Source organism: Phacochoerus africanus, chromosome 2, assembly GCF_016906955.1.
Source record: "Phacochoerus africanus isolate WHEZ1 chromosome 2, ROS_Pafr_v1, whole genome shotgun sequence".
NCBI lineage: Eukaryota > Metazoa > Chordata > Mammalia > Artiodactyla > Suidae > Phacochoerus > Phacochoerus africanus.
The window spans coordinates 256,609,044-256,635,469 of record NC_062545.1 but is presented as its reverse complement, the minus strand read 5'-3'; the positions used below and the strand labels follow the sequence as shown (position 1 = coordinate 256,635,469).

At 49.7% G+C, this 26,426-nt stretch overlaps 1 protein-coding gene across 9 annotated transcripts in view; it reads right to left on the bottom strand.

Annotated features, from left to right (window-relative positions):
• Positions 1-26,426, bottom strand: part of ZNF618 (zinc finger protein 618) — a 199,328-nt gene that overhangs the window by 11,905 nt on the left and 160,997 nt on the right. For 5 of the 9 annotated variants that reach the window (XM_047768222.1, XM_047768228.1, XM_047768223.1 and 2 more), the window contains 3 exons: positions 20,337-20,576; positions 16,373-16,456; positions 13,184-13,261 (listed from right to left, as the gene is read on the bottom strand). In XM_047768222.1, the coding sequence (XP_047624178.1) occupies positions 13,184-13,261; positions 16,373-16,456; positions 20,337-20,576 (402 nt within the window). The remainder of the gene's footprint in view (positions 1-13,183; positions 13,262-16,372; positions 16,457-20,336; positions 20,577-26,426) is intronic. The other 4 variants (XM_047768220.1, XM_047768225.1, XM_047768226.1 and 1 more) reach the window with 2 other exon arrangements.

Here is a 26,426-nt window from a genome sequence, read left to right as displayed (position 1 = left end):
TACAAATGAACAAAAATAAGCAAACAACAGACCCAGCAGGCAACAGAGCAAGTATTAAAAAATATTGATATAAAATTCTAAATTCAGTGATAATATCTTTCATAGATGGAGGTAAAATGAGGACAAAAAAATCATTCCTGCAACTGTAAGAAGTGTGAAAGGAAGTTCTTTGGGTCTTAAAAAAATGACATCAAATAAGAATCTAGATCTACAGAAAGAAATGAAGAGTTCTGGAAACTGTACATGTATGGATATAAAAAATGATTTCCCTAATTTTTGAGCACTGTACTAAGAAAACTGACTGGGCATTGGAAAATAATAACCATGAACTGTGGTCATTACATGTAGAAGTAAACTATATGACAACAATAGCAGAAAGACTAGAAAGGGGTAATGGAAGATTTTAATAAATCTATTGTAGAGATAAAAGTGGAATCCTAAAAAATTCTCAGTGCAAAATGAGGCAAAAAGTTAGGGAAACAGGAACAAAGAACAAAGGAAACAGCTAGTAGACAAACAGCAAAAGGGTAGATTTAAACCCAATGGTACTGAAATCACATTAAATGTAAATGGCCTCTGCATTCCAAGTAAAAGGAAGAGACTGTCATACTTAAAACAAAAGAGAGACCTCACAATATGTTATCTATAAGAAACCTATTTAAATATGAAGACCTGGATAAGTAAAAGGCTACAAAAGGTATACAACACAATCGGTAATGAAAAGAAAGCTGAAGATGTATGTGACGGTGTTAGAGAAAAAACAGATCTCAGAACAAAAAATATGATCAAGGGTAACAAGAGACCCTGAATAACAATAAAGGGGTGAAATCACCAGGAATATATAGGAATCCTAAATGTGTATGCATGTGACAACAGAGCATCAAAACCCATGGAACAAAAGCTGAGAGAACTGATGTAAGACCCAGACAAATCTACGAGAAATTTCAATTCTCTCCTCTTAGTAACTGTTACTCTCATGAGGAAAGAAAAAAAAAAAAAAGAAGACTGAATATAAATGAACAAAGCGTGGACAATATCAAGCAGTTGATATACATATAATTAGACTCCCAGAAAAAGGAGGTGGTACAGCAAATTTTTTTTTTTGTCTTTTGTCCTTTTAGGGCTGCACCCACGGCATATGGTGGTTCCCAGGCTAGGGGTCTAATCAGAGCTGTAGCTGCTGGCCTATACCAGGGCCACAGCAACGCCAGATCTGAGCCGTGTCTGTGACCTACACCACAGCTCATGGCAACGCCGGATCCTTAACCCACTGAGTGAGGCCAGGGATCGAACCCTCAACCTCATGGTTCCTAGTCAGATTCATTAATCACTGAGCTATGACGGGAACACCACAGCAAAATATCAAAATCATATAAAATATAGTCTTTGACCATAAATGAATTAAATTAGAAATCAATTAACAAAAAGATATTGGAAAACTACAACTATTTGAATATTGAACATCACACTTATTAATAATCTAAGGGAGATCAGAAAATTTTTTTTTCTCTCTTGTCTTTTTAGGGCCACACCTGTGGCATATGGAAGTTCCCAGGCTAGGGGGCGAATCAGAGCTGTAGCTGCTGGCCTACACCACAGCAACACAGGATCCAAGCCACATCTGCAACCAACACCACAGCTCATGGCAATACTGGATCCCTTACCCACTGAGCAAGGCCAGGGATCAAATCCAAGTCCTCATGGATACTAGTCAGGTTCATTAACCACTGAGCCACGATGGGAACTCCCAGAAAATGTTTTGAACAAAAAAAAATTGAAATCATAACATTTCAAAATCTGTGGGATATATTTAAATAAGTGTTATTTATAACATTAAATAATTATACTGGAAAAGAAGAAAGGTTTAAAATCAGTGTTATAAAGCTTCTACCCTGGGAGATCTAAAGAGTAAGTTGAGTCTAATGTAAAAAGAAATTTTTATTTCTTATACTACAGATAAAAACAGAATGAATGAAATAGAACATGGATAAACACAAGAGAGAAATCAATGAACCTAAGTGAATTCATTGTGGAAATCAGCAAAATTGATAAACCTCTAACAAGAAAGATTTTTAAAAGGAGGACAAAAATTACTAAAAACAGGAATAAAAGAGGGGAACATTGCTACAGATGCTACACATTTTAAAGGGATTAAAGTGATTATGGGAGTTTCCATATGGTGCAGGATCGGTGTTAAGGATCCGGTGTTGTCACTACTGTGGCACAGGTTTGATCCCTGACTCTGGAACTTCTGCATGCAGTGGATGCGGATTAAAAAAAAAAAAAAAAGGTATTAACAACTTTATGCCAGTAAATTCAACCACTCAAGTGAGGCAAAAGAACAAAACCAAAAACCCTACAGGATAAAAAGTACCAAAGTTGGAGTTCCCGTCGTGGTTCAGTGGTTAACAAACCTGACTAGGAACCATGAGGTTGTGGGTTCCATCCCTGGCCTTGCTCAGTGGGTCAAGGATCCGGCGTTGCTGTGAGCTGTGGTGTAGGTCACAGACGCGGCTCTGGCACAGGCGAGTGGCTACAACTCCTATTGGATCCCTAGCCTGGGAACCTCCATATGCCGTGGGAGCGGCCCTAGAAAAGGCAAAAAGACAAAAAAAAAAAAAGTACCAAAGTTCACTCCAGAAGAGATAGGTAACCTTAAATCTGTTAAGTTCTATAACTGTTAAAAAATTCAATTCAGGAGTTCCTGTTGTGGCTCAGCGGAAATGAATCTGACTGGTATCCATGAGGACACAGGCTTGATCCCTGGCCTTGCTCAGTGAGTTAAGGATCCGGTGTTGCTGTGAGCAGTGGTGTAGGTTGCAGACCAAGCTTGGATCCCACGTTGCTGTGGCTGTGGCTGTGGCATAGGCCAGCAGCTGTAGCTCCGATTTGACCTCTGGCCTGAGAACCTCCACATGCTGTGAGTGCAGCCCTTAAAAAAAAAAAAAAAAAAAAAAAAGCCAAAAACTCAAAACAAACAAATTCCGTTCACAGTTGACATCATTTCTTGTAAAGAAAACTCCCATGTGGGTTCACTGTGAACTTGGCCAAATATTTAAGGAAGGAATGATACAAATTCTAAACAAGTTATTTTATGAAACAGAAGAGGAAAGAACACTTCCCAATTCATTTTATAAGGCTGGCATTACCCTGATCCAGAACCAGAGAAAAACATTACAAGAAAAGAAACTACAAACCAATATCCCTCATAAATATATATACAGACATCCTTAACAAAACATTAGCAAATGAAATATGGTAATATATAAAAATAGTAATACATCACGACTAAATGAAGTTTATCCCAGAAATGTGATAATCACAGAAAAACCAATCAGTGTAATTTCCTATACTAAGGAGGAAAAATTATCTCCATAGATATAAATGCATATTAAAATGTGACAAAATTCAATACCCGCTTATGATACAAAATCTCAGCAAACCAGGAAGAGAAGGAAAATTCCTCAACCTGATAAAGGACATTGAAACGAAAACTTAAGTACACTGATCTGACAGAAATAAATAGGATTATAAGGAAATACTATGAACAGTAGTATTCCAACAAATTAGATGACTCAGAATCCACGCCACAGCAGTGACAACGCTGAATCCTTAACTGCTAGGCCACCAGGGAAGTTCTCCAAGAATTAAATTAAGGAAATAAGTCCATTTGTAATAGCTCCTAAAAGAATAAATTTACAAAAGAAGTATAAGACTTTTACATTTAAAATTAAAAACACTGCTGAAAGACTTACCTAATGAAAAGGCATTCCATGCTCATGGACTGGAAGACAACGTGTTAAAGCAGCAATATTTCCTAAATTGATCTAGATTCAATGCAATCCCTACTAAAAGCTCTGCTCTCTTTTTTTACAGAGAGTGACACGTGGATCCTAAAGTAATGGGACACTCAGATGAACAAAGCTGGAGGGCTTTGACTTCCTGATTTCCAGAAACAAGTTCCTAGAAAAACACAAACTACCAAAACTGATCAGAGAAGTAAAAAAATGTCTATAGACCTACAGAAAAAGATGAAATTAGTCATCAAAACATTGACCTTACAAAAGAAAAAAAAAAAAAAAGCCTAGGCTCTAATGGTTTCACGGGTGAATTCTATCATGTGTTAAAACAACTCTTCACAAATTCTTCCAAAATAGAAGAGGGGGGAACACTTCTCACATCATTGTATGAGGCTGGTATTCTTTTTTTGCTATTTCTTAGGCCGCTCCCGTGGCATATGGAGATTCCCAGGCTTGGGGTCTAATCGGAGCCGTAGCCACCAGCCTACGCCAGAGCCACAGCAACGCAGGATCCGAGCCGCGTCTGCAACCTACACCACAGCTCACGGTAGGATCATTAACCCACTCAGCAAGGGCAGGGACCGAACCCGCAACCTCATGGTTCCTAGTCAGATTCGTTAACCACTGCGCCACGACGGGAACTCCTGGTATTCTTCTGATACCGAAACTAGACTAAGAAATCACAAGAAAAGAAACCAGAATCCACCATCCCCTAGGAATATGGACACAAACATCCTCAATAAAATACAGCAGACCAAATCCAGCAACATATAAATAAAACAGGTTATATACATCATGACCAAGTGGTACCTATTCTGGGAATATAGGTTGATTCAACATACAAAAATCAATATCCTATTAATAGAATAAAGGACAAAAAGCACATGATAATCTCAACAGATGCACAAAAATGACTGGATACAACCCAACACCCTTTCATGATTAAAAACACTCAACAAACCAGGAACTGAAGGGAACTTTTTCAACTTGATACCAAGGGCATCAATGAAAAACCCATTGCTAACATCACACTTAATGGTTAAACACTGACGACTTTCCTCTTAAGACTAGAAACAAGATAAGAATGTCCCCTCTCTCTTCTATTCAACAGGTATTAGAGCTTCTAGCCAGGGCAAGTAAGGAGAGAGAGAGACAGACAAGACAGAAACACAGAAGAAAGAAAGACAGAAACACAGAAGAAAGAAAGAGAGAGGGAAAGAGAGAAAGAGAAAGAAAGGAAGGAAGGAAGGAAGGAAGGGAGAGAAAGAAGGAAAAAAAAAAAAAGGGTATCTAGACGAATGGAAGAAGTAAAATTATCTCTATTTACAGATTACAGAGGCCGTGATTGTGTGTGCAGAAAATCCTATGGAATCCACACACACACACACACACACACACACACACACACACACACACACACACCTATTAGAACTTAAAAATAAGTTCAGCAAGATTTCAGGATATAAGATCAACATATTAAAAAATCAAGTATATTTCTCTACATTAGCAATGAACACTCCAATTGTGGGGGGCCATACCCAAGGGCATGCAAAAGTTTCCAGGCCAGAAATTGAACCCAAGCCACAGCAGTGACAATGTCGAGTCCTTAACCACTAGACCACCGGGAACATCTCCAGAAATTAAATTAAGAAATAATTTGATTTACCATAGCTCCTAAACGAATAAAACACTTAGGAATTAATTTACAAGAGAAGTATAAGACTGGTACACTTAAAACTAAAAACACTGCTGAAAGAAGACGACGTAAATAACGGAAAGGCATATTCCATGTTCATAGACTGGACGACAAGCTCGTTCAAAGAGCAATACTCCCAAAGGGATGCAGATTCAACACAATCCCTATCAAAAGTCCTGCTGACTTTTCTTGCAGATACTGACAAGCGGATCCTAAGGCAAGGTGAGGCAGAATAAATAAAACACTCCCGAAGGTGAAGAAAGCTGGAGGGCTTAGGCTTCCTGATGTCAAAGCTTTTGTAAAGCCACAGTAATTCAGACAGTGTGGTCCTGGGACAAAAAATAGACATAGAGATCAATGAAACAGAATTCCGAATCCAAAAACAGAGTTCCTGTGGTGACTCCATGGTAATGAAACCGACTAGTATCCATGAGGATGCGGGTTCGATCCCTGGCCCCGCTCAGCGGGTTAAGGACCTGGCATTGTTGTGAGCTGTGACGTAAGTCACAGACGTGGTGTGGCTCGGGTCTGGTGTCGCTTCGGGTGGGGCTGGCAGCTGCAGCTCTGATTTGACCTTTAGCCTGGGAACTTCCATATGCTGCAGGTGCGGCCCTAAAAAAGAAAGAATGAAGTTGGATGCCTACCTCATACCACATATAAAAATTAACAGAAAATGGACTATAGGCTAAAGCTTATAACTCTCATTAAGAAAAGAGCTAAAACTATAAAACTATGTAAGTGCTAAAACTGTAAAACTCTCATTAAGAAAAGAGGAGTTAAGTGACTTTGGGTTAGGCAATGATTTCTTACACATGACATCAAAAGTACAAATTATGAAAGAAAAAATAGTCTTCATAAAAAATTTTTGTGCTTCAAGACAGCATCAAGAAAGTGAATAGTGCATTTCCCACTGTGGCTCAGGGGTTAAAAGTCTGACCAGCATCATTGAGGACACAGGTTTGATCCCTGGCCTCACTCAGTGGGCTAAGGATCTGGCATTGCCATGAGCTATGGTGTAGGTGGCAGATGTGGCTCGGATTCCGGGTTGCTGTGGCTGTGGTATAGACCAGCAGCTGTAACTCTGATTTGATTCCTAGCCTGGGAACCTCCATATACTGCCTAAAAAAAAAAAAAAAAAAGATAACTCACAGAATGGGAGAAGATATTCATAAATCATATATATATAGAGGGAGGTCTTGTATCTAAAAATATAAAGCTCTCTTACAACTCAATAATAAAAATAATAAATAAATGGGCAAAGGATCTGATAAGACATTTCTCCAAGGAAGATATTTACTTCTTTTTTTTTTACAACTTTTTTTTTTGTCTTTTTGCCATTTCTTGGGCCGCTCCCGCAGCATGTGGACGTTCCCAGGCTAGGGGTCTAATCGGAGCTGTAGCCACCAGCCTACACCAGAGCCACAGCAATGTGGGATCCAAGCAGCACCTGTGACCTACACCACAGCTCACGGCAACGCCGGATCGTTAACCCACTGAGCAAGGGCAGGGATCGAACCTGCAACCTCATGGTTCTTAGTCGGATTTGTTAACCACTGCGCCACGACGGGAACTCCGATGTTTACTTCTTTATTAATTTTTTTTTTTCTTTTTACAGCTGCACCTGAAGCATATGGAAGTTCCTGGGCTAGGGGTCAAATTAGAGCTGCAGCTGAGGCCTACACCACAGCCACAGCCACAGCCACAGCCACAGCAGACTTGAGCCACATCTGCAACCTATGTTGCAGCTTGTGGCAAGGCCACATCCTTAACCCAGGGATGAGTGAGGCCAGGGATTGAACCAAGCATCCTCATGGCCACTATGTTGGGTTCTTAACCCACTGAGCCACAATGGGAACTGCATCCAAGGAAGACATTTAAATGGCCAATAAGCACATGAAAAAATGTTCAGCATCACTAGTCACCAGGAATACTCAGATCAAAATCACAATGAGGTAGAACTTAATGCACTAGAGTGGCTATAATCCAAACGTCAGAGACTAACAAGTGTTATCAAGGATGTGGAGGAATCAGACTCCTCAGACACTGTTGGTGGGAATGTGAAATGGTGCAGCCACTTTAGGAAACAGAGGCAGGTCCTCAAAAGGTTAAACACAGAGTGCCCATGTGACCGGAATTTTCATGCCTAGGTACCTCCTTAATAGTTAAAAACATATGTCAGAATTCCCACTGTGGTGCAACGGGATTGGCAGCATCTTGGGAGCACTGGGACTCAGGTTCAATCTCCAGCCTGGCACAGTGGGTTAAGGATTCGGTGTTGCTGCAGCTGAGGCTTAGGTCTCAGCTATGGCTCGGATCTGATCCCTGGCCTGGGAATTCCATATGCCACAGAGCAGCCAAAAAGAAAAAAGAAAAAAGAAAACAAGCAAAAAACCCCCAAAACACCAACAAAACCAACAAAACCCACATGCCACACAGGGACTTGTAACTGGACCCTCATAGCGGCTTTTTTTTTTTTTTTTTTTTTGTGGCTGCCCTGATGCAGAGTTCTGACCAGGGATCAGATGAGTTGCAGTTGTGACCTTTAACCTACTATGCTGGGCTGGGGATTGAACCTGCATCCTGGCACTGCAGAGATGCTGCCAATCCTGTTGTGCTACAGTAGGAACTCCCCTCAGAGCAGCTTTATTCCTAACAGCCCCAAACTGGAGACAGCCTAAAGGTCCACTGGTCAGTGCGTGGATAAACAGATTGTGAATATCCAAACAAGAGAATACAGCTCAGCAATAAAAAGAATTATGGGAGTTCCTGTTGTGGCGCACCGGAAACAAATCCTACTAGGAACCATGAGGTTTGATCCCTGGCCTCGTTCAGTGGGTTAAGGATCTGGCGTTGCCATGAGCTGTGGTGAGGGTCAGAGATGCGGCTTGGATCTGGCATTGCCGTGGCTGTGGTGTAGGCCGGCAGCTGTACCTCCGATTCAACCCCTAGCCTGGGAACCTCCATCTGCTGTGGATGTGGCCCTAAAAAGCAAAAAAAAAAAAAAAGAATTATGAATATCAAGAACGATATGGATGAGTCTCAAAAGTATGCTAAGAGAAAGAAGTCAGACATAGGAGTTCCCCTGCGGCACAGCGGGTTAAGGATCCAATGCTGTTCCTGCAGCAGCCTGGGTTGCTACTATGGCACGATTTGATCCCTGGTCTGGGAACCTACAGACGCCATGGGCTTGACCAAAAAATAAAGACAAATATAAAGAAGTCAGACACAAAAGACTACCATTTGCACAAAATTCCAGTAAAGGCAAAACCACAAGAGAAAGCAGACAAGCGGTTGCCAGGGTGGGGGTCTGGGAAGCTTGGTACGAAAGGGAACTCTGGGGGTTGAAGGTAGCCTTGTGCATTGTGCTTGTGATGGTGGTTAAACGACTATATGTTTGTTGATACCCATCAAACTGTACTCTTAAAATTAGTGAATTTTACTTATGTAAATTATAGCTCAATAAATCTGATTTTAAAATAGAGTAAAAAGAAACCACTAAAAGAGGTAACAGTGGTTAGCTTTAAGTCATGAGATTATAGCCAGTTCTTTCTTTTCTGACTTCTCTGTATTGTCCTAATGTCCTTTAATGAACAGATCTCACATTTAAACAAACACACATTCTAAAATGGAAACCAGCCATTGTTAACTTTTTCCAATAGAGTATGGAGCGATGGAAGCCCTGGATTTGAACCAGGCTCTGAGTGGCCATGCAGTGTGACCTCGAGTTAGTCACTTCCACTCTCTGGGCCTCAGTTTCCCCTCCTCCCACATGCTGGGGCTGGAGAGCAAAGCTACAGGGTGGCTCCCTCATTCTCTGCCTTTCTGCAGGACCTAGAATCAAGATGACTCAACCCTGAATTAGATAATGTCTAGTATGGCCGATTAAAAAAGGTTTTTTCCTTCTTATCTCGCATATAGCGCTGAGGAATGGCTGAGGTGCTCGGGAGACAAGGCTTCCTCCTGTGGCTCTCCCTGTGGACCACAGATGCACGTGCTCACGCACACGAACAGATACGCAGACATGTGAAACAGGTTGGATGCAAAGCTGGAATAAAAGGCCGTCTCCCAGGGAGGGACCAGGTGCAGAAAGAAGGCGGTTGTTTCTAGCAGGGGATGGAAAAGGAGAAACCTGCGTTACTTTGGTCTTAATTTATTTTTTAATTTATTTTTTAGGGCTGCACTAGTGGCATGTGGAGGTTCCCAGGCTAGGGGTTGAATCAGAGGTACAGCTGCCGGCTTACGCCACAGCCACAATACAGGATCTGAGCTACGTCTGCGACCTACACCACAGCTCACGGCAACACTGGATCCTGAACCTGCTGAGCGAGGCCAGGGATTGAACCTGCAACCTCATGGTTCCTAGTCAGATTCGTTTCCGTTGTGCCACGATGGGAACTCCTATTTATTTATGTTTGCTTTTTAGGGCTGCACACAGTATATGGAAGTTCCCAAACTAGGGGTCAAAATGGAGCTACAGCTGCTGGCCTACACCACAGCCACAGCAACTCGGGATCCGATCTGAGCCACATTTGCGATCTACACCACCGCTCATGGCAACACTGGATTGTTAACCCACTGAGTGAGGCCAGGGATCAAAGCCACATCCTCATGGATACTAGTCGGGTTTGTTACCACTGAACCACGATGGGGACTCCCTTGGTGTTAGTTCAGAATGTGCCTCAGCCCTTAATGCTTCACGCACTACATCTCTGGAACCCTCCCCTGGCTGGTGGGCAGCGGAGATGAGCCCATTCTACAGCCAAGAAGACTGGTGGCCAGAGAGGTGAAGGGGCCTCTCAAAGGGACGGGAAATCAAGCATGGCCATTCCTTAACCCCACCACTCTTGAGCTGCCAACTGGCTTGCTACCTGGGAGCATCCCTGGGCCTCACTTAGCTTCGGTGCCCCGAATGCACTTGAAAATAGGCCTGAAGGGAGGACCTCGGAGGGGGGCTCCTGCTCCCTCATCCTCCACCCCACCTACCCTGCTGAAGACGGTGGCTGTTGAGAGCACAGGCTCTGCAGTTCACGGGAGCTCTGCAACCTGGTCGGGTACTGCGGCTGCAGAACCTCGGGCTCCTCATCTTTATAGAAAGTGGAGCTAAGATGGGCACACTTAACGCACAGCGATGTTCTGAGGGTCTGTAAGAACCCATGTGTTAGAACTCAGGATGTTGGGTCCTTTTTAGCGCCACACAATTTGGGGCAAAAGCGATTCTGTTCTCTGAGCCTCAGTTTCTTCATCTGTATAATGGGGAAGAGGACAGCAGCCAGCTTGTTCAGGAGCCCCAGTGCAATAACCAGGCCCAGCACGCAGGACTTGCTCGCTCACTAAACGGGAGCTCCTCTCTTCAGCAGCCTTGCTGCCAAAACCTGCTCCTAAACGGTTGCCAGGGGCCGGGCGGGTTTTCCTACATGGCAGAAAGGAAGTTTATTAGCGGGAATTACCCTGTGCCATTCAGCAGCCTCTTAATGAGATTGGTGTTATTCGAGGCTGATCCCCCTTATCAGCAGCCCTGTGAACTGCGCAGATCATGACGCTTAATTTCTCTCTACGGAGTCAATCCTTTAATCCCAACTCAGCCTGGCTGGGATTCAGCCTGATTCTGCACTGGATTGCCGGCGAGGCATTCTCTGCCAGCGCCGGACCAGAACAAAGCAGCCCAAAGCTCTTCTCGGAAAACACGTCGGGATGTTTGGGGAGGTGGGGCCCCCGCGGGGGCATCCTTGGTTTGCATGTTAATTGGCCTCCGCCCAACTGCCTGAGGGACAGAAGCACGGGCACCCAGATTCTTCCCTCATTAGGGCTCAGCTTCCAGAAGCTGGCAGAGGGTTTCACAGGAGGCTCGAGTGGGGCTGGGCCCTAAGGGGGCTTGGACCCAAGGGGTGTCCTGGGGCAGTGGTCCCTGGCGGCCTTTCAACTTTCGCCACTGCTTCCCCACACGGTCAAGTCTAAACACTCTGAGCTGCGTTCAAGCCCCTTCCTGGTGCAGGCTGGCTGCTGGCAAAGGCAAGCTGGAGGCAGGAGACAGATGAAGACTAAACTATGCAGGAGGGGACGGTGGGGGATCATGGGTCTGCATGCTCTTGTTTTAGAGAAAGAGACGCCCAGCCAAGGAGACAAAGCTTCCTGCCCGAGGCCACACGGTATGGAGACACCCGGGTTAGAGCAGGACTGGAACTCGAGGGTCACAGCAGCCAGCCCAGCCCTGCACAGATTTTAATGAGTGTGTTCAACAGACATCATCTGCGCCCCCAACCCCAAATCACACGAGCGGGTGCCTAGAGTCCAGCGGATATGCAATAGCTTCAGGCTGCATAAACGAACAAATGAAAAATGAATGAGCACGGGTCCCACGGACAGAACAGCCCTTGCCTACAGCGCGTCTAGCCCTGGAAGACGCTGTGAAAGAGTCACAAACCCAAGAGAGATACAAGCAAACAGCGAACAATAACAACCTGAGTAACAGCAGAGCTAACAGCAGCTAACACACACTCAGCCTCCTCTTGGACGTTTCTTTCCGCAGCCACCCCTATTTGGTCCTTACTGAACTACCCTCTGTGGCAGGCGCTGTTCTCACAGCATCTCCAAGGCCTCCGGAGGATTATCCTGAAGGAGGGGTGGCAGGGCCAGCGAGCTGTGCCCCCACATCCCCGTTTCCCTTGGCAGAGTGTCAGGCCGTTCCTGGGCAGTGCTCTGGACGTGCCCTGAACTTGAGCCCATGTGTGTCACTTGTGGTCGAAAGCGGTAAAGAAGTGTGCCTCTCTCCTTGCCCGCCAGGCAGAGAGCGGGGACTCTGTGACCCAGGAGAGGGTGGCCACACATGAAGGAAGGGCTCTGGATCCCTGAATCACCACGTGGAAGACTGCCTGCATCAAGCTGTGCTGTGACTGAGAAAGAAGTGAGGGGGTTAAACCGCTGAAAACTGGGGACTGATCTTTTAAAGCAGCGTCACCCTGCCTGACACACAGGTTAGATCAGAGGTCGGTGCTACTATGACAAAAACTTAAAATTGGAGGCAGGGTGGTCTAGGGAGGGAGCTGATATTAGAAGCGGAACAGAGGGCAACAGCTGATAAACAAGTTGTCTGGACTGCAGACTCCTGGCTGTAGCTCTGGGGCAGGGGTTCTCAAAGCGTGGCCCCTGGATGAGCAGCGGGAGTGTGGCCTGAGGAGCTGTTGGAAATGTAACTCCTAGGCCCCACCCCAGACCCAGGAATCTGGAATTCAGGGTGAGGCCTAGAAATCTGTGCTGTCATGAGCCTGCCTGGTGGCGCTGATGCATGTTCCATCCCACGTTGGAGGATGCTGCTTCGTGGGACTGGAACTGGGGGTTACAGTGAAAGCGGTGCGGCTCGCCCCAGGCTCCCGGCAGTGGAGACGGCCGGCCCCTGGATCTCAAACCACTCAACCTCCACTGCTTTGTCTCTGTCCCACTCAGCTCCCAACTGGCCTCTAGGCTGCGGGCAGAAGTCACAACTTCTGGAAGCTGTCAGCACCCTCCTCCCCCAATCTCTGGCTGTGGTCCCACAAGCCAGCTGCCCCCACAGGGCACAGACCGCCTGGGTTACACTGGACTGACCACGGACTGGGGTTCTCATGTCTTCTGAGAGAGTGGCCTGAGGCTGGCCCTGGCCGTCCCTGCCTTTTGCACGGCCCCTCGCCCCCACCCACCACGAGGCTCTTACCCGCATGGGACTGCATGTGTTCCAGCAGGTTGTTGTAGAACTGGAACTGGATCCCGCAGGCGCCGCACGTGTAGGGCTCTGCAGCGGAGAAACGGGGCAGTCGTTTTAGGAGCAGCTCACACCCGGGTGCCTTTCAGCTGGGCTGCAGGCAGCTTTGGAACTGGGAACCAAACACACACCGGGGTGGTGCACTGGGCCTGTCTGCTCCCCCGTCACCAGTTAGCGAGGGAGAGGCGGGGGAGGAAGCAGCGAGGGAGAGAGGAAGACAGCAGATCAAGACCATCGAGGGCAACCGAGCGGCATTTAGCGCGTGCTCACTGTGTGCCGGGCACTGTTCTGGGCACCGGGGGAGGGTGGGGGTGGGGGGAATGACACAATGGACCAAGAGCTCTCTCAGGACAGCAGTCGTGTGTGATGTGTTCCATGGCCCATCTCTCTGCCGGTGGAAGCACACAGACAGCACTGCTTGCTGCGTGAACACGTGAACAAAAGTAGGAATGAGCTGAAACAACAGAATGGACATGGAGGGCAGGAAAGAGAAGGGGAGAGGGGGCAAGAGAAAGCGCAGGAAGTGGAGAAGCACTGAAGGAGAGCTGGGAGAAGCCAGCATGAGACGAGGAAAGGGGCGAGGAGAGGCCAGGAGGGCGGGAAGGGTGAGTGACAGCGACGCAGGAACCGAGCACGGGTGCCAAGGACTGGGGATCTGTTCTCCTCAGTGCGCCCAGCACTCAAGTCGGTGCCCGGCCTAAGGACAAGGAAGGATGAAGAAAGAGAGAAGGGAGCCAAGACGAGTAAGGGAAAGAGAGCAGGAGGATGGCGGAGATGGGGTTTGGAAGAGGGGTCCTGAGGCTGCTCCCTGCCATGAGCAGGAAGCAGGGTGGCCGAGGCAGGCTGACCATGGTCACGACTCTGCCCGTCCCCTGTCCAAATGCCTCCACCCGCCTGGGCTGGGCCTCCTCCTGCTTCTACCAGCTGCTGGGTCTGCCTGGGACAGATGCTCTGCCCTGAGACAGCTGGGGTCGACCCGGCTCAGATGCTCTGGGAGGTCTCTAGCATGTGGCCAGCCGAGTTCATTCCCTGCCCTGCCTTGCCCTCTCCAGCCCCCCGAGGGGACCACCACTTACTCTGTAGGACAGGGAAAGGATTGGAAATCAGGGGACTTGCAGTTTCTGCAAAAGAGAAACAGTTTAGCTCAGTCTCTTCCGGTTCTGGTGCTCGGAGATGACTGTCTTTATTTTCTGTTCTTAAAAGGTGGCAAGCCAGGTGGGCTCTCAACGGAGAGGGCATCTGGGAGGCAGGCTCCCATTCTAGGGTGGCACGGGGGGGGGGTGCTAGGGCACAGGCAGGGCGAGACCAGCCACGGCCATCCCTGCAGGATACCCTCACGGCTCACAAAGTGAGCCCAGAGCACCAATGAGAAAATCTCTCTGCATGGCTGCCCGCTTTAGGACAGGGAGCTGGGAGCTGCTTGAGGTCCTGGCACTGGGGTGGGCGTGTTTGGCATCAAACATCCGAGCAGCCAAGGGAGGGCTTCTGTCTGCTGGCAGCTATCCCACACTTCCTGGCCTTGGCAGGAAGTAGCAGAATGGGATCAGAGAGATGACACCAGGAACCCTGGCTCTACCATTAACAAGCTGGGGACCTGCGGCAACAATCTACCTCTCCTGAGCCTCAGTTTCCTTATCCAAGAGGTGGGTTAACAGTAACACCGACCCCCACTGGGCTGTGGTAAGGATGAAAACAGGTGAGACACATACAGCTCTGAACACGTGCCAGGCACACAGTAAGCGCTCAATAAATGGCCGCTGCCAATGGGAACAGCACATCACACCATCATCCCCAATTCTGAACACTGGTTCTGGTGGAAGGAGAGGCAGGGGGGTGCCAGCCGGCTGGCTGAGAGCAAGGACTCCCAGGAGAGTTCTAGTCCGGGTGCTGCTGCGTATTCCTGTGTGGCCTTGTGGAGGGGCTGAGTGGGTTACAGTTTTCAAAAGGATGAGGCAGTTTGGAAAAGGATGAAGCAGTTTGGAAAAGCCCTCTATGGTTTAAAGGAGTCTGTCAACATTCTTGGGGCGCCCATGATGCAGTTCACTCCCTTTTTGGGGCACTTACTCATCCAAGCACCTGGATTACTTATAAAAGCAACCACCACCAAAAGGGCCTACAACGTGAGTGTGTAATCTACACAGGACACATGTGCTATTCCCACTCTACAGCGGACAAGAAATTGGAGAGGCAAGCCCAAGTCACCAGCCTTTAGACGGTGGAGCTGGGGTAGAGCCTCGTCTGGAGCTTAGATCACCGTGTGGAAGCTTCCATGTTCAAGACTGTGCCCCTGGGTGTTTCCTAAAGCCCCTGACTAGTGGTCAAGCCACGTCCATCATCTGTCTATAGCCAGGCAGTGCCCAGCATGGTGCTGAGCACAGACTGACACCGACTGTGGTGAATTAAACTTCCACTGAGCCAAAAAATGAGTGATGCCTTACCTTAGTGTAATGGAAGTATCAGAATTCTGTTCATACCTTTCCCTAGCTGACACCATGCAGAGAGTCTGCTGTGTCTTTCTTGGACAGAGGCTTCTTGTGATCCCCCATGGCCCTGCCAGGCTGGCCCCAGGTCTGGCTGGGGACAGTGGCCTTCAGCTGCTGTGTTCTAAAGCGCTCTAGGGCTCCATCAGGGTTCTGTAGGAGGCGACCACCAGGGGGCGCCAAAACATCACCGAGAACCTCAGGCAAACCGATCTGGGCTGGTAGGATAAGAAGGGAACCTTTGCAGGTTCCCAGGTCCGAAGTGGGGCCAGAACTCGGGGCCTCTGGCTCTTAGGGCACAGCTGTCTCTACTGCACCTGCTCTGCCTCTCTTGGAAAAAAAATGTTTGCGACGTTCATCTTACAAACTTGGCAATGGCTCAAAGGGCGCCATCCAAGTCCATGTATCACAAGCCATGAGGACGGGGGAGTTCCTCTCTCCATGAGAAAAAGACAAAAGAAGCCATAGCTGCCGAGATGCTCCTGAGGCCTCAAGGGATGTCCCTGGAAGAAAAAGAACCCTCCCACATCTGCCGGGCCCTGGCCGCCTTCCAATTCGTTCCTTCCAGCCTCCTCCCAACACCACACCCATCACACCCCACAAAGAGCCCGGAGCAGATGGAGGCAGCAGCACAGGTCAAGGCTTCGTGGGCCACACTCACCGCTGGAGTTTTGGGAACTGCTGTTTGTCTCTTCAAAGTGGTTTTGTGCTTTGCCTTCTACCCTCCGACTGAAAGCGCTTTCTGCTGGGTGGGGACAGGAGAGAAAGGAAAAACCATGGTGATTGGTCAGCACCAGGTCCAAAGGGAGGGGCACACCAGAGAGGGCTCAGAGGTTGGTCCGTGGGCACTGCCCGGGCCGCTGGGCTGGGTGGGCGCCGGGCTTTATGCTGGAGAACCGCAAACCACACAGGCTCTCCTGAACTGCCTGATACCCTGGCAGGACCCCAGGAGACAACCCCCTACCCCTGACAGTGCCCAGAGTGGGTGTTAGTCCAGGCACAGGGTGGTGGATGTGTGTGTGATCTGGGAGCGCACACGAGATCCAGGTGACGGAGCAGATGGCAAACGGGTAGGGTTTCCCATTTTTGGCCCTTGGGGAGCCACGTGGGACATCAAGCAGTTTGGACCCGCCACTCACTACCCGGCCTGCCGGATTCTGCTGCCATAGGCCCTGCAAAGGGACAGGGAGGGTGACAGACTCTTTTCTGATGGTGGCTCTGGCAGAACAGGAGAGCCAGAGAGCTGATTCCGGCTCCATAAGCTGACAGGTGTCCCTGGGTGGCAGAGACGTCATGACAGGCAAACTGGGGCAGCCCCACCCTCTGGGAGGCCAAAGACCAGGTCAGGGCTGGTCAGGGTTCAACTGAGACAAGGGGCTGGTTCGCTGAGCGATTTCTGGGGTGTCTCCGCTGGTGGGGTGGCGCCTTTCTGAGGGGCTCACCTTCTCCCAGCACTTGCCATAAACGCCGAGTGCAGAGACAGGCTCCACCCAGGTGGGAAACACCGATGTGGTCCCCACCCCCTCCTGCAGAAAGTACTGAGGACAGAATGTCTGAGTCGAAGCAAAGGGCTTTTCCAGGCTGCTCCTGGCACAGTGGGGACGCCGGCTGTGCCAGGAGATAAAGGTTCCCGGGAACAAGTCAATTGGGGTGAGCAGTGCCCCAGCCCTTTCTTAAGGAGAAACAACTTGCATGAGGGTGTCAAAGACTCCGACGAGGTCGACTGGAGAGAGACCCATTTTGCTCGATTTAACCCAACCTCCCCCAGTATAATTAACCGGCCACTGAAGCCTGTTTAAAAACAAATCAGATTCCTTCATATCCCTCAAAGATGGGGATCCTTGGAACCCACTGTGGGGTATGCCACTATCCCCCAGCCCACTCAATGCCAGGAGGGCAGTGCTTTGATTGTGGGGGCTGGGGTTCCAGAGAGTCATCGGGGTGATGGGAAAGGCAGCCAGAGGTGGCTCCTATAGACCCTGCTCAGGTCCCCTGTCCCCAACCCCAGCAAGGCCTCCGAGGCAGCCTGCTCTTCGCAGAGGCTGCTGACAACACCACCAGCGAGACCCTCCTTTCTGCGTCTGTGAAATGCCTGGACCGAGAGGGACGCATCTGCCCTCTTCAAGAGAGCATCTGTAAATTGGCAGAGAAAGCCCCTCAATTCTTTGTCTAGGGGAAAGGGGGGTACTCTTATTTATGAAGCACCTACTACGGGCCGGGCGCTGGTCCAGATGCTTTATATCCATGGTCTCTCTTAATCCCCAAGAGCCCTACGAGGTCCCTGCTGTCATTCTCATCTTACAGGCGAAAACCCAGAGGAAAGTGAGGCTGCCAAGTTTCTGGGGCTGGCGACATTCCTAACCCTCTCAAGCCGGCAGAATAAGGAGATTTCATTCGTGGGACAGATGCTTCCTCCTTGACAAGGTCTGTGCCAGGGAAGCAACTCCTTTCTCCATTTGAATCCTCATGCATGCAGGGGCTTGGTTACCCATCTGTGGAGGATTCTGGTGCCGCCTGACCAGTAAGTATATGGGTGGAATTTGGTACAACTGAGGTTACAAATCCTTTTTTTTTTTTCCTTTTCTTTTTTAGGGCGGCAGGTGCGGCATATGGAGGTTCCCAGGCTCGGGACTGAATCAGAGCTACAGCTGCCGGCCTATGCCACAGCCACGCCAGATCTGAGCCATGTCTGTGACCTCCACTGCAGCTCCCTGGATCCTTAACCCAGATCCTCATGGATACTAGTTGGGTTCATTACCCTTGGATCACAGGGGAACTCCACAGACTCTTAAAATTAGTTTCCCATGGCTCATCTGCTAACGCAGATTTTGACCAGCTTTCCCTGCCATAGGCTCCTCTGGCTGTAAAGCAGTGAGGGCACCATAGGGGACCCCCCCCCCCGACAGGACGCACACACACCCAGGAGGCGCTGCCTATTCTAGCAGGATGGGGGCAGGAACGATTTCCGGCTCTAACATGCAGGCTCCGGCTGGCAACCTGGTGCCCTCTGTGCTGTGCAGCTGGTAACCCAGGAGTGACACCCACCACGAGCCTCCCGGGTCACATAAAGGCAGCCAGAGGCAGGCCCCATCACTGGCTGGATGCCTGCTTGGAAACACAGGCTTCCACGAGTCGCCACAGACCACACAGCCCCTGTAGGCAGTTCTCTGCGGAAACCGCAGATGCAAAAAGCAGCCACAAGGTTCAGAGTAAAAGCAACACCTGAAAGCCCCGATCCCATTATTTAGCTGAGCCACCACCAAGGAGCCCATGATGCCCAGACTCTTTCTAACTAATTTATGATGGCTCTTGCCCCAGAACAATGGCTACTGGCTCTTCTCTACACAGTACCTGCAAAGCATTACCTTCAAGGCGGATGAACTACTTACTCTCCTTTTGGGAGATCCAAGCACAGTAAGCATAGCGTTGAGCATTTCTACAAACCACGTCCTCGCTCCTGATTGCGTCCCGAACCAGGGTAAAGGCAAACACAGCTGACCAGCTGGCTGTCATCGGTCCAGCCTCTGCGTTCATTGAACTGAGTTCTCAGTTTGATCGCTTATACATGTAATGAGTGGCTCGGGGCCTCCTGAGGGCATCTGAAAGGCCTGGAGTCCCAGAAAGACCATGTCATCACCCCACCCCTCACCCCCCACATCTAGGGAGGAGGCCCAAGACTCTTTTTATCCAGGCACACATCAGGATTCCTGATTAGCTGGCACTCAGCACACAGTATGTCTCTACAGTTTTCCCGGATAACTGAGAAGAAATGGCTGCTGTTCACCCTTTGGGAGCCTGAGCCCCTCTCTGCATAAACTCAGAAGGCCCTGGAGCTGGCCTCTGTTGGTTTCCCACGAGGCTATGGCTCATGGAGGGGTTTCATGAGTAGCACTAGGTAGAGGGAGGCTCCCAGGCAACCACTCTTCTGCATGGCGAGCAGCACTTCGCAGAAGTGAGTTTTGAGACGGGCTTTTCTGAAGGATGGGGGATGCGCGCTCATGCCAAGAGAGTCCCGGCAGGTGATGCGAATGGATGGACTGGGCTGGATGTGAGACAGACAACGGTGTGATCACAATGAGAAATGGCACGTGCCACATGGCCCTTGTGTTGGGGGGCAGGAGGGAGCGACGGGGACGGCGGGAAACTGGAGAGCACCCGCTGTACTGAAGCGGGCAGCGGGGCCTCGGCCCCAAGGCAATTGCTGTCCTGTAGGAAGGTGGGCCCAGGACCGCTGGATCTGACTTTTCAATGTCAGCTACAGATCAAGTTTCATATAAAAGCTCCTAATATTCCAACATTGGCAGTTCACTTAAAAGAGTTACACCCCTAGGCCATGACTTGGGGAAAAAACAGTCTCCTGCTTAAAAAAAAAAATATTGGTTTGCAAAATCCTCTGGTACAACCCTCCAATTGAGGGTAAGAAAACCTAGATTCAGAGAGGTTAGGGGGCTTGCCATGGTCACAGAGCCCATCAGAGGCAAAGCCGGGACCCAGATGTGTCCCAGAGAGCCAGGGGGGCTCCACCCTCGTTCTCGCGAGGGAACAATGACCCCGGGCACAGCTGTGGCAGGTGGGGAGAAGGGCGGGAGTGGAGGAGGTGTGAGAGTAACATAGGCCACTGGTACCTGCGGTCGCCTTGCTTGCTGGAGATCCCGAATTTGGAGTGCGGAACGTCTGGGTTTGGGTGGCTGGAGGAGTGCGGTGTAAGAGTGTGGCGCATCGGACCACGGAGGCCGGAGCCTTTTTCCCCGACTGGTTCGTCTGGGTCTTCGCTGCCACGAAGCGTGGAGACGGGGAGACCTCTGGATGCGAACACTCAGAGCCCGTGTCTGGATCGTCCGGTGGCTCCCACCCGGGGGCAGTACCTGAGAGGGTCACGCTCTCAGTCCCCGAGGGCCCTCGGAGCTGGCCGAGTACGGGGCCTCTCGGGTCACAGACCCCCACGCTCAAGGGGCAAAATTTCTTGAGAGCAAAGGCTCTGGCTCCCACCAGGAGCCCAAGCAAGTTTGGGAGCCTAGAACCTTCTCCAGCTTCTCGAGGAAAGCCTGATTGGCAGTTCACATGCAGTATCACCTGGAGGCCACTGACCAGCCCACTGGGTGGGTCGCCCATAACCCCTGAGCAGCCCAGGCTCTAAGTGTCTAAGAACTCAGTCTGGGACCCATGCTTGGGGCACCTGAATTTGTCACCTCCGGGCCAAGTGCATTTTCTAGATGTTTGGTCCATCAGCCCCTTTTCCTTCCAAGGCAGGCTGGCTCGGAAGTAGTGACAACAGCCAGGCAGAGACGTGCGGGATTGATTGGTGGGGGAGGGGAATGGCAGAGGGCCCCATGTCCCCAAGGTCTTAGGGGAGGGGGCTGGCGGTGCACCTGGGCGCTGCCTGGGAATCGATATTCTCAGGAGACAGAGCTCAACCCAACGTCTGATGCTTTAAAGGAAATAGGGGCAGCAGCTCCCTGGTGGTGTTTGGGGCAGCTTGTGTCACATTTTCTCAGACCTCCTGCCTCCCTCACCTGAATTCTAGAGTCACTGAGAGCCGGGGAGAGGGTGGGGCAGGCCAACCCTTGGGTCTTCAGCTTGGGTGGCCTCCTTCATGCTGCTCAGAGATGTCATTACGAGTGGCAGCAAGCCCCTCAATGTGGTCATGGTCCCACGTTCAACCCAAAGGGTGGGGGGCAGTGGCCTCCTTCAATTGCAACTCTCGCTGAAGGTGTGAGCGGGCCAGGCCTCGAGAGAAGTGATCCCATCACTGTGACTGGGACCCATGGGACCCACAGGCATCGGGAACCATCCTGCCGCAGAGCCTGGCCTGAGCCTGGGAAAGACCTTGCCCTGCTGGCTTCCGTATACCCTCGCTCCCAGGCCAACGTCCATCCTGGGCATCGGACATTGCACACACGGCTTTCAAAGCCAAAAATGAAACAGCCGCTCCCCAACCCTCCGCCTCTGCCCACTCCTGGCAGGGGGGAAGCCCGGGTCCTGAGACGCAGCAGGCAGAGCCTTGGCCTGGGTCTCACAGGGCCTGAGGCATCCTTGGACTGGCCCCTTCTCCCTCTTGGGGGGTCACTGCCTTCCACCACAGTGGGGTCTGGATGCCAGGAGCTGGAGATGGGGAGTCCTCTGGGCATGGTCCCTTACGCACGCCCCCCACCTGCCACCCCCAGCCCCAGGAAGGATCCCCTAAGGCTTGGTTTGCGGGGCACACAGGAGTCCCTTGAGGCTCTCCTCATGCCCCAGTTCTCAAGTCTCAATCCTGAACTGAAGGGGCGCCCTGGAGAGAAGGGCATTCTGTCTGCTCCCCCTCCCTCCCTCCCTCCCTTTCAGAGCCAAGAGCCTGGAAGGCCCCCAGGCCAACCAGAAGGGTGGCTCATCTCACAATTTCCAATTTTTTGTTTTTAGCCAGAGAACAGACCCAACACCTCAAACTCTGAGGGAGGCTTCCAGCATCCCAGCTCTGAGCTCTCCCCTGGCTCCTGAAGCACAGCCTGGGAATCACAGCCTGAGGTTCACGGTCACGGAGCCAGCACGGAGCTCGAGAGTGAGGCCGACCCACCTCCGAGTCCTGGATCTGTCACCTCTCACCTCCGGGCTCTTGGACTCCTGATTTCTCCTCTCGGCCTGCGTTCCCGCACCTCATCTCACCTCTGCTGATAAAAGCGAGACCCCCTCATCCCTGCACCACCCACCTCACAGGGGTTTTGTGAGAATCCACACAAATCATGGAAGTGCCCTGCATGGTAAACCACTCTTCCAAGGTAAGTGGTTATGACCGGCATTTTGGGGGGATCAGGAAACCAGGCCCCTAAATGGTTCATACGCTTAGAACCACCCAGAAACTTAGTGCCGGAATGGGACAGGGGCTCAAGCCTGCCAGCTTCTCAAGGAGGCCTTTGCCCAAGGCCAGGCAGTCCCCTTAGGGACAAACACACACCCTGGAGTCCCTGGCACAAGGAGCGAGAATTTCTGAGCAATGAACGGAGCACGATGCCTTCCCCCCAGCTTTACTAGGCAACCCTCCAGATCAGGTCTTTTCATGGCCTGTGATCCGGCTGCCACAATTCTGGCATTCTGTGTGGGAGGGCCCCTCCTTCCCTCTGGCAGGGAGCTCAGGACCCCCAAGATACACAGGATACAAAAAGCCCCAGGGCTCCTCCTGCTTGCTCTGGCCTGGGACCTGCCTACCTCTTGCCTCTCAGTCCACAGCGTCTGCTCGCTTTCAAGCTTCATGGCCTTTCCTCATGCTACTCCCTCCGCCCGCATAGCCTTCCCTCCAGTTTCTGCCTCCATCACTACGGCTGGGCCTACACGCCTCCGCCTAAACATCACTTCCTCGAGCAGCCCTTCCTGACACCCCACGTGGCCATTCATCTTTCAGGCCCTCCTCTCTGCCCTTCCAAGACCTGACAGCCACCACGAAGGACACAGGGTGTGATCCTGTGATGGGCGCCTCTCTCGCCAGTATCCTGTATGTTCTGTGAGGGTAGGGATCCTGCCAATTTGGCCCAACCATGCACTTGTGCCTGGCATATTCCCTGACACGGAGGAAGAATGTTCGAAAGATATGATGGGACCAGGGGTCAAGGCATGAATGGGTCAGAACTGCTTAAATTGAGCACAGCAAAGATGGGGTACCCGAGGGAAGACAGAAGAAGCTCACTGGCGTGTTATCCCCCTACCGGCCGCAAGGGTGTAAAGCAGACAGGGACGAAGAAGCTCAGAGAGGTATGGGTGCTGCTCTGGGGTCACAGAGCAGGTCGGGGCTGAGCCAAGATGCACATCCCAGGGTCCTAAGTCATTTCACTTAACAGTTTGCTCCATGTGCTGACCTTCCCACACGGAATATTTTCAGGATGGGATTTCTACCAGGGCTCTCAGCGAGAAAGGAAGAAAGCGTTTCGGATAGACCGATTGACTGTTCTAGGAAGAAACGTATGAGATACTTACACATAAGAGATATCTGAAAATAAGACGGGGTCTCTTCTTTCTGTAAAGCTGAAAATTTAACTGGAACACACACAAAAAAATTTCAGAGAACATAAGGATTCAAGAAAGGTAACCAGGCATCTGAGAGGGAGGAAAGACCAGAGGATCCCCCTGAAACCTTTACACGGTACAGGGGCTGGAACTGCACTGGAGGCAAAAGGGAATAGGGTTCAAAGGCTGGAGGGGGTGGAGCTCCTATCGTGCCTCAGCGGAAACGAATCCAGCTAGCATCCATGAGGATGCAGGTTCGATCCCTGCAGTGGGTGAAGGATCTAGCATTGCCCTGAGCTGTGGTGTCGGTTGCAGACACAGCTCTGATCTGGCGTTGCTGTGGCTGTGGCGTAGGCTGGCAGCTACAGCTCTGATTTGACCCCTAGCCTGGGAACCTCCATATGCCACAGGTGAGGACCTAAGGGAAAAAAAAAAAAAAGACAAACACACAAAAAAAGGCTGGAGGAGGGAATGAATGGGAGATGTGATGCAAGAGGAACAGAACTGAGCACCCCTGCTCACGGATTTTAGTCTTAGAATAAGAACTGGAGACCTTACACTCTGGCCATGATGGATACCTGGCAAAGGACTAGCCCTCCTCTAGATTCAGTTGTAAAGCTGGACCAAACACATGGAACAAGAATGGTCAGACCTTGAAGGGTAGATGGGGTGGGACTGTGATTCATGGAAGAGCTGCTGTGAGCCCGTGATCACTCCAGCTCTTGGCCAGGACAGACCACAGCACAGAGGTGGAGCTTGAAGGATGCACTGCAGTCTCACTGAGTGGACAGACAGTGAACAGAGTGCAGGGCTTCTGAGGTGTCTAAAAGTTGCAGGGTGGAATAACAGGGATGAGGACATCGTGTAAAAAAAGGAACTCCAGACATGTGCAGAGGGGCCCCTGGAAGTCTCTGGCTCCAGATCAAGCTGTGCAGAGGGAGCTGCTGCAAAGACTGGCAGCCAACAGCTACTGAGGGGCAGGGAGCTGAGTGTGGACTCGAGGGTGCACAGGTGATGAGATGTCTGTGTTCCATCTGCCACTCCCTCAGCCTATGGAAGTTCCTGGGCCAGGGATCGAATCCGAGCCAGAGCTGCAACCTACACCACAGCTGCAGTGCCGGGCCCTTAACCCACTGTGCCGGGCCAGGGGTCAAACCAACACCTCCACAGAGATAAGCTAGATCATTAAACCGCTTCGCCACAGCAGAAACTCCCAGAGGAGAGATCTTGCTGAATACCTCAGGCATTCAGTTGAGACCCAGAAAAGCCATGCCTCAGAAAGATACTAACCCGAGAATAAGGACTGCTCTAGAACTGCCCTAATACAGCTTTAAAACAAGCCTTTGAAGTATCAAGTTGATATGTAAATAAATGAATTGCCTGTCAGAATAAAATTCAACACTTTTTAAAAGAAAACAACAAAATCCAGATACTCAACAGCATAGCATCCACAGTGTGCAGCACAGAATAAAAAAGTATTCATTAGGTGAAGCAGGAAAATGTGAATAATAATCAAGAGAAAAAAAAATCAACAGGAACATAAAGAAATGACAGGGATGATGAAATCAGCAGACAAGGACCTTAATATAGCCATCACAAATATGCTCAAAGAGGAATTTCCATTGTGGCTCAGGAGGTTACGAACCCAACTAGTATCCATGAAGATGCAGGTTTGATCCCTGGCCTCGCTCAGTGGGTTAAGGATCCAGTGTTTCTCTGAGCTATGGTGTAGGTCACAGACATGGCTCAGATCCTGCATTGCTGTGGCTGTGGCATAGGTCAGCAGCTGCACCTCTGATTAGATCCCTAGCCCAGGAACGTTCATGTGCCACAGGAGTGGCCTTAAAAAAAAAAAGGCTCAAAGATTTAAAAGATAACAAATATAATGAAAAAGAAACAATGCAGGAACCAAGTGGAAGGTATGGAGATGAAAAATATTATTGCTGAAATGAAAAATTCACTTGATGGATATTTCTAATGAAATAAATTAGACACTGTAAAAGAAAAAATCAGTAAACTTGAAGACAAGACACTAGAAACTGTCCAAACTGAAACAGAGGGGACACAAGGTTGAAAAACTGAACAGAGCTTCAGTTGATCTGTAAACATTATAAAACAAACACATGAAATTAAAGTCTCAATAGGAGGGGAAAGAGATTGGGAAAGAAAAGTATCTGCAGAAAAATAGGCTGAAAATTTTCCAAATTTGACGAGAACTATAAACCCACTCATCTAAGAAGCTTAGTTAACTGCAAACAAGATAAACACAAAGAAACTATACATCATAATCAAACTGCTGAAAATCAGTGTACAGAGAAATATTTAAAAGCATTCAGAGAAAAGAGACACATTAAATATAAAATAACAATCAGAATGATCTCTGACTCCTTATCAGAAACAACCTAAGCCAGAAGGTAAAGGAAAGACATTTTTAAAATGCTGAAAGAAGAGTTGCCCTTCTGGCTCAGTGGATGAATCTGACTACCATTCATGAGGAAAAAGGTTCGATCCCTGGCCTTGCTCAGTGGGTTAAGGATCCAGCATTGCCATGAGCTGTGGTGTAGGTCGCAGACGTGGCTTGTATCCCGCGTTGCTGTGGCAGTGGTGGAGGCCAGCAGCTACAGCACCGATTAGACCCCTAGCCTAGCTAGGAACCTCCAGATGCCGTGGGTGTGGCCCTAGAAAGCAAAAAAAAAAAAGCTGAAAGAAAAATTCCTCAACCTAGAATTTCATATCCAAAG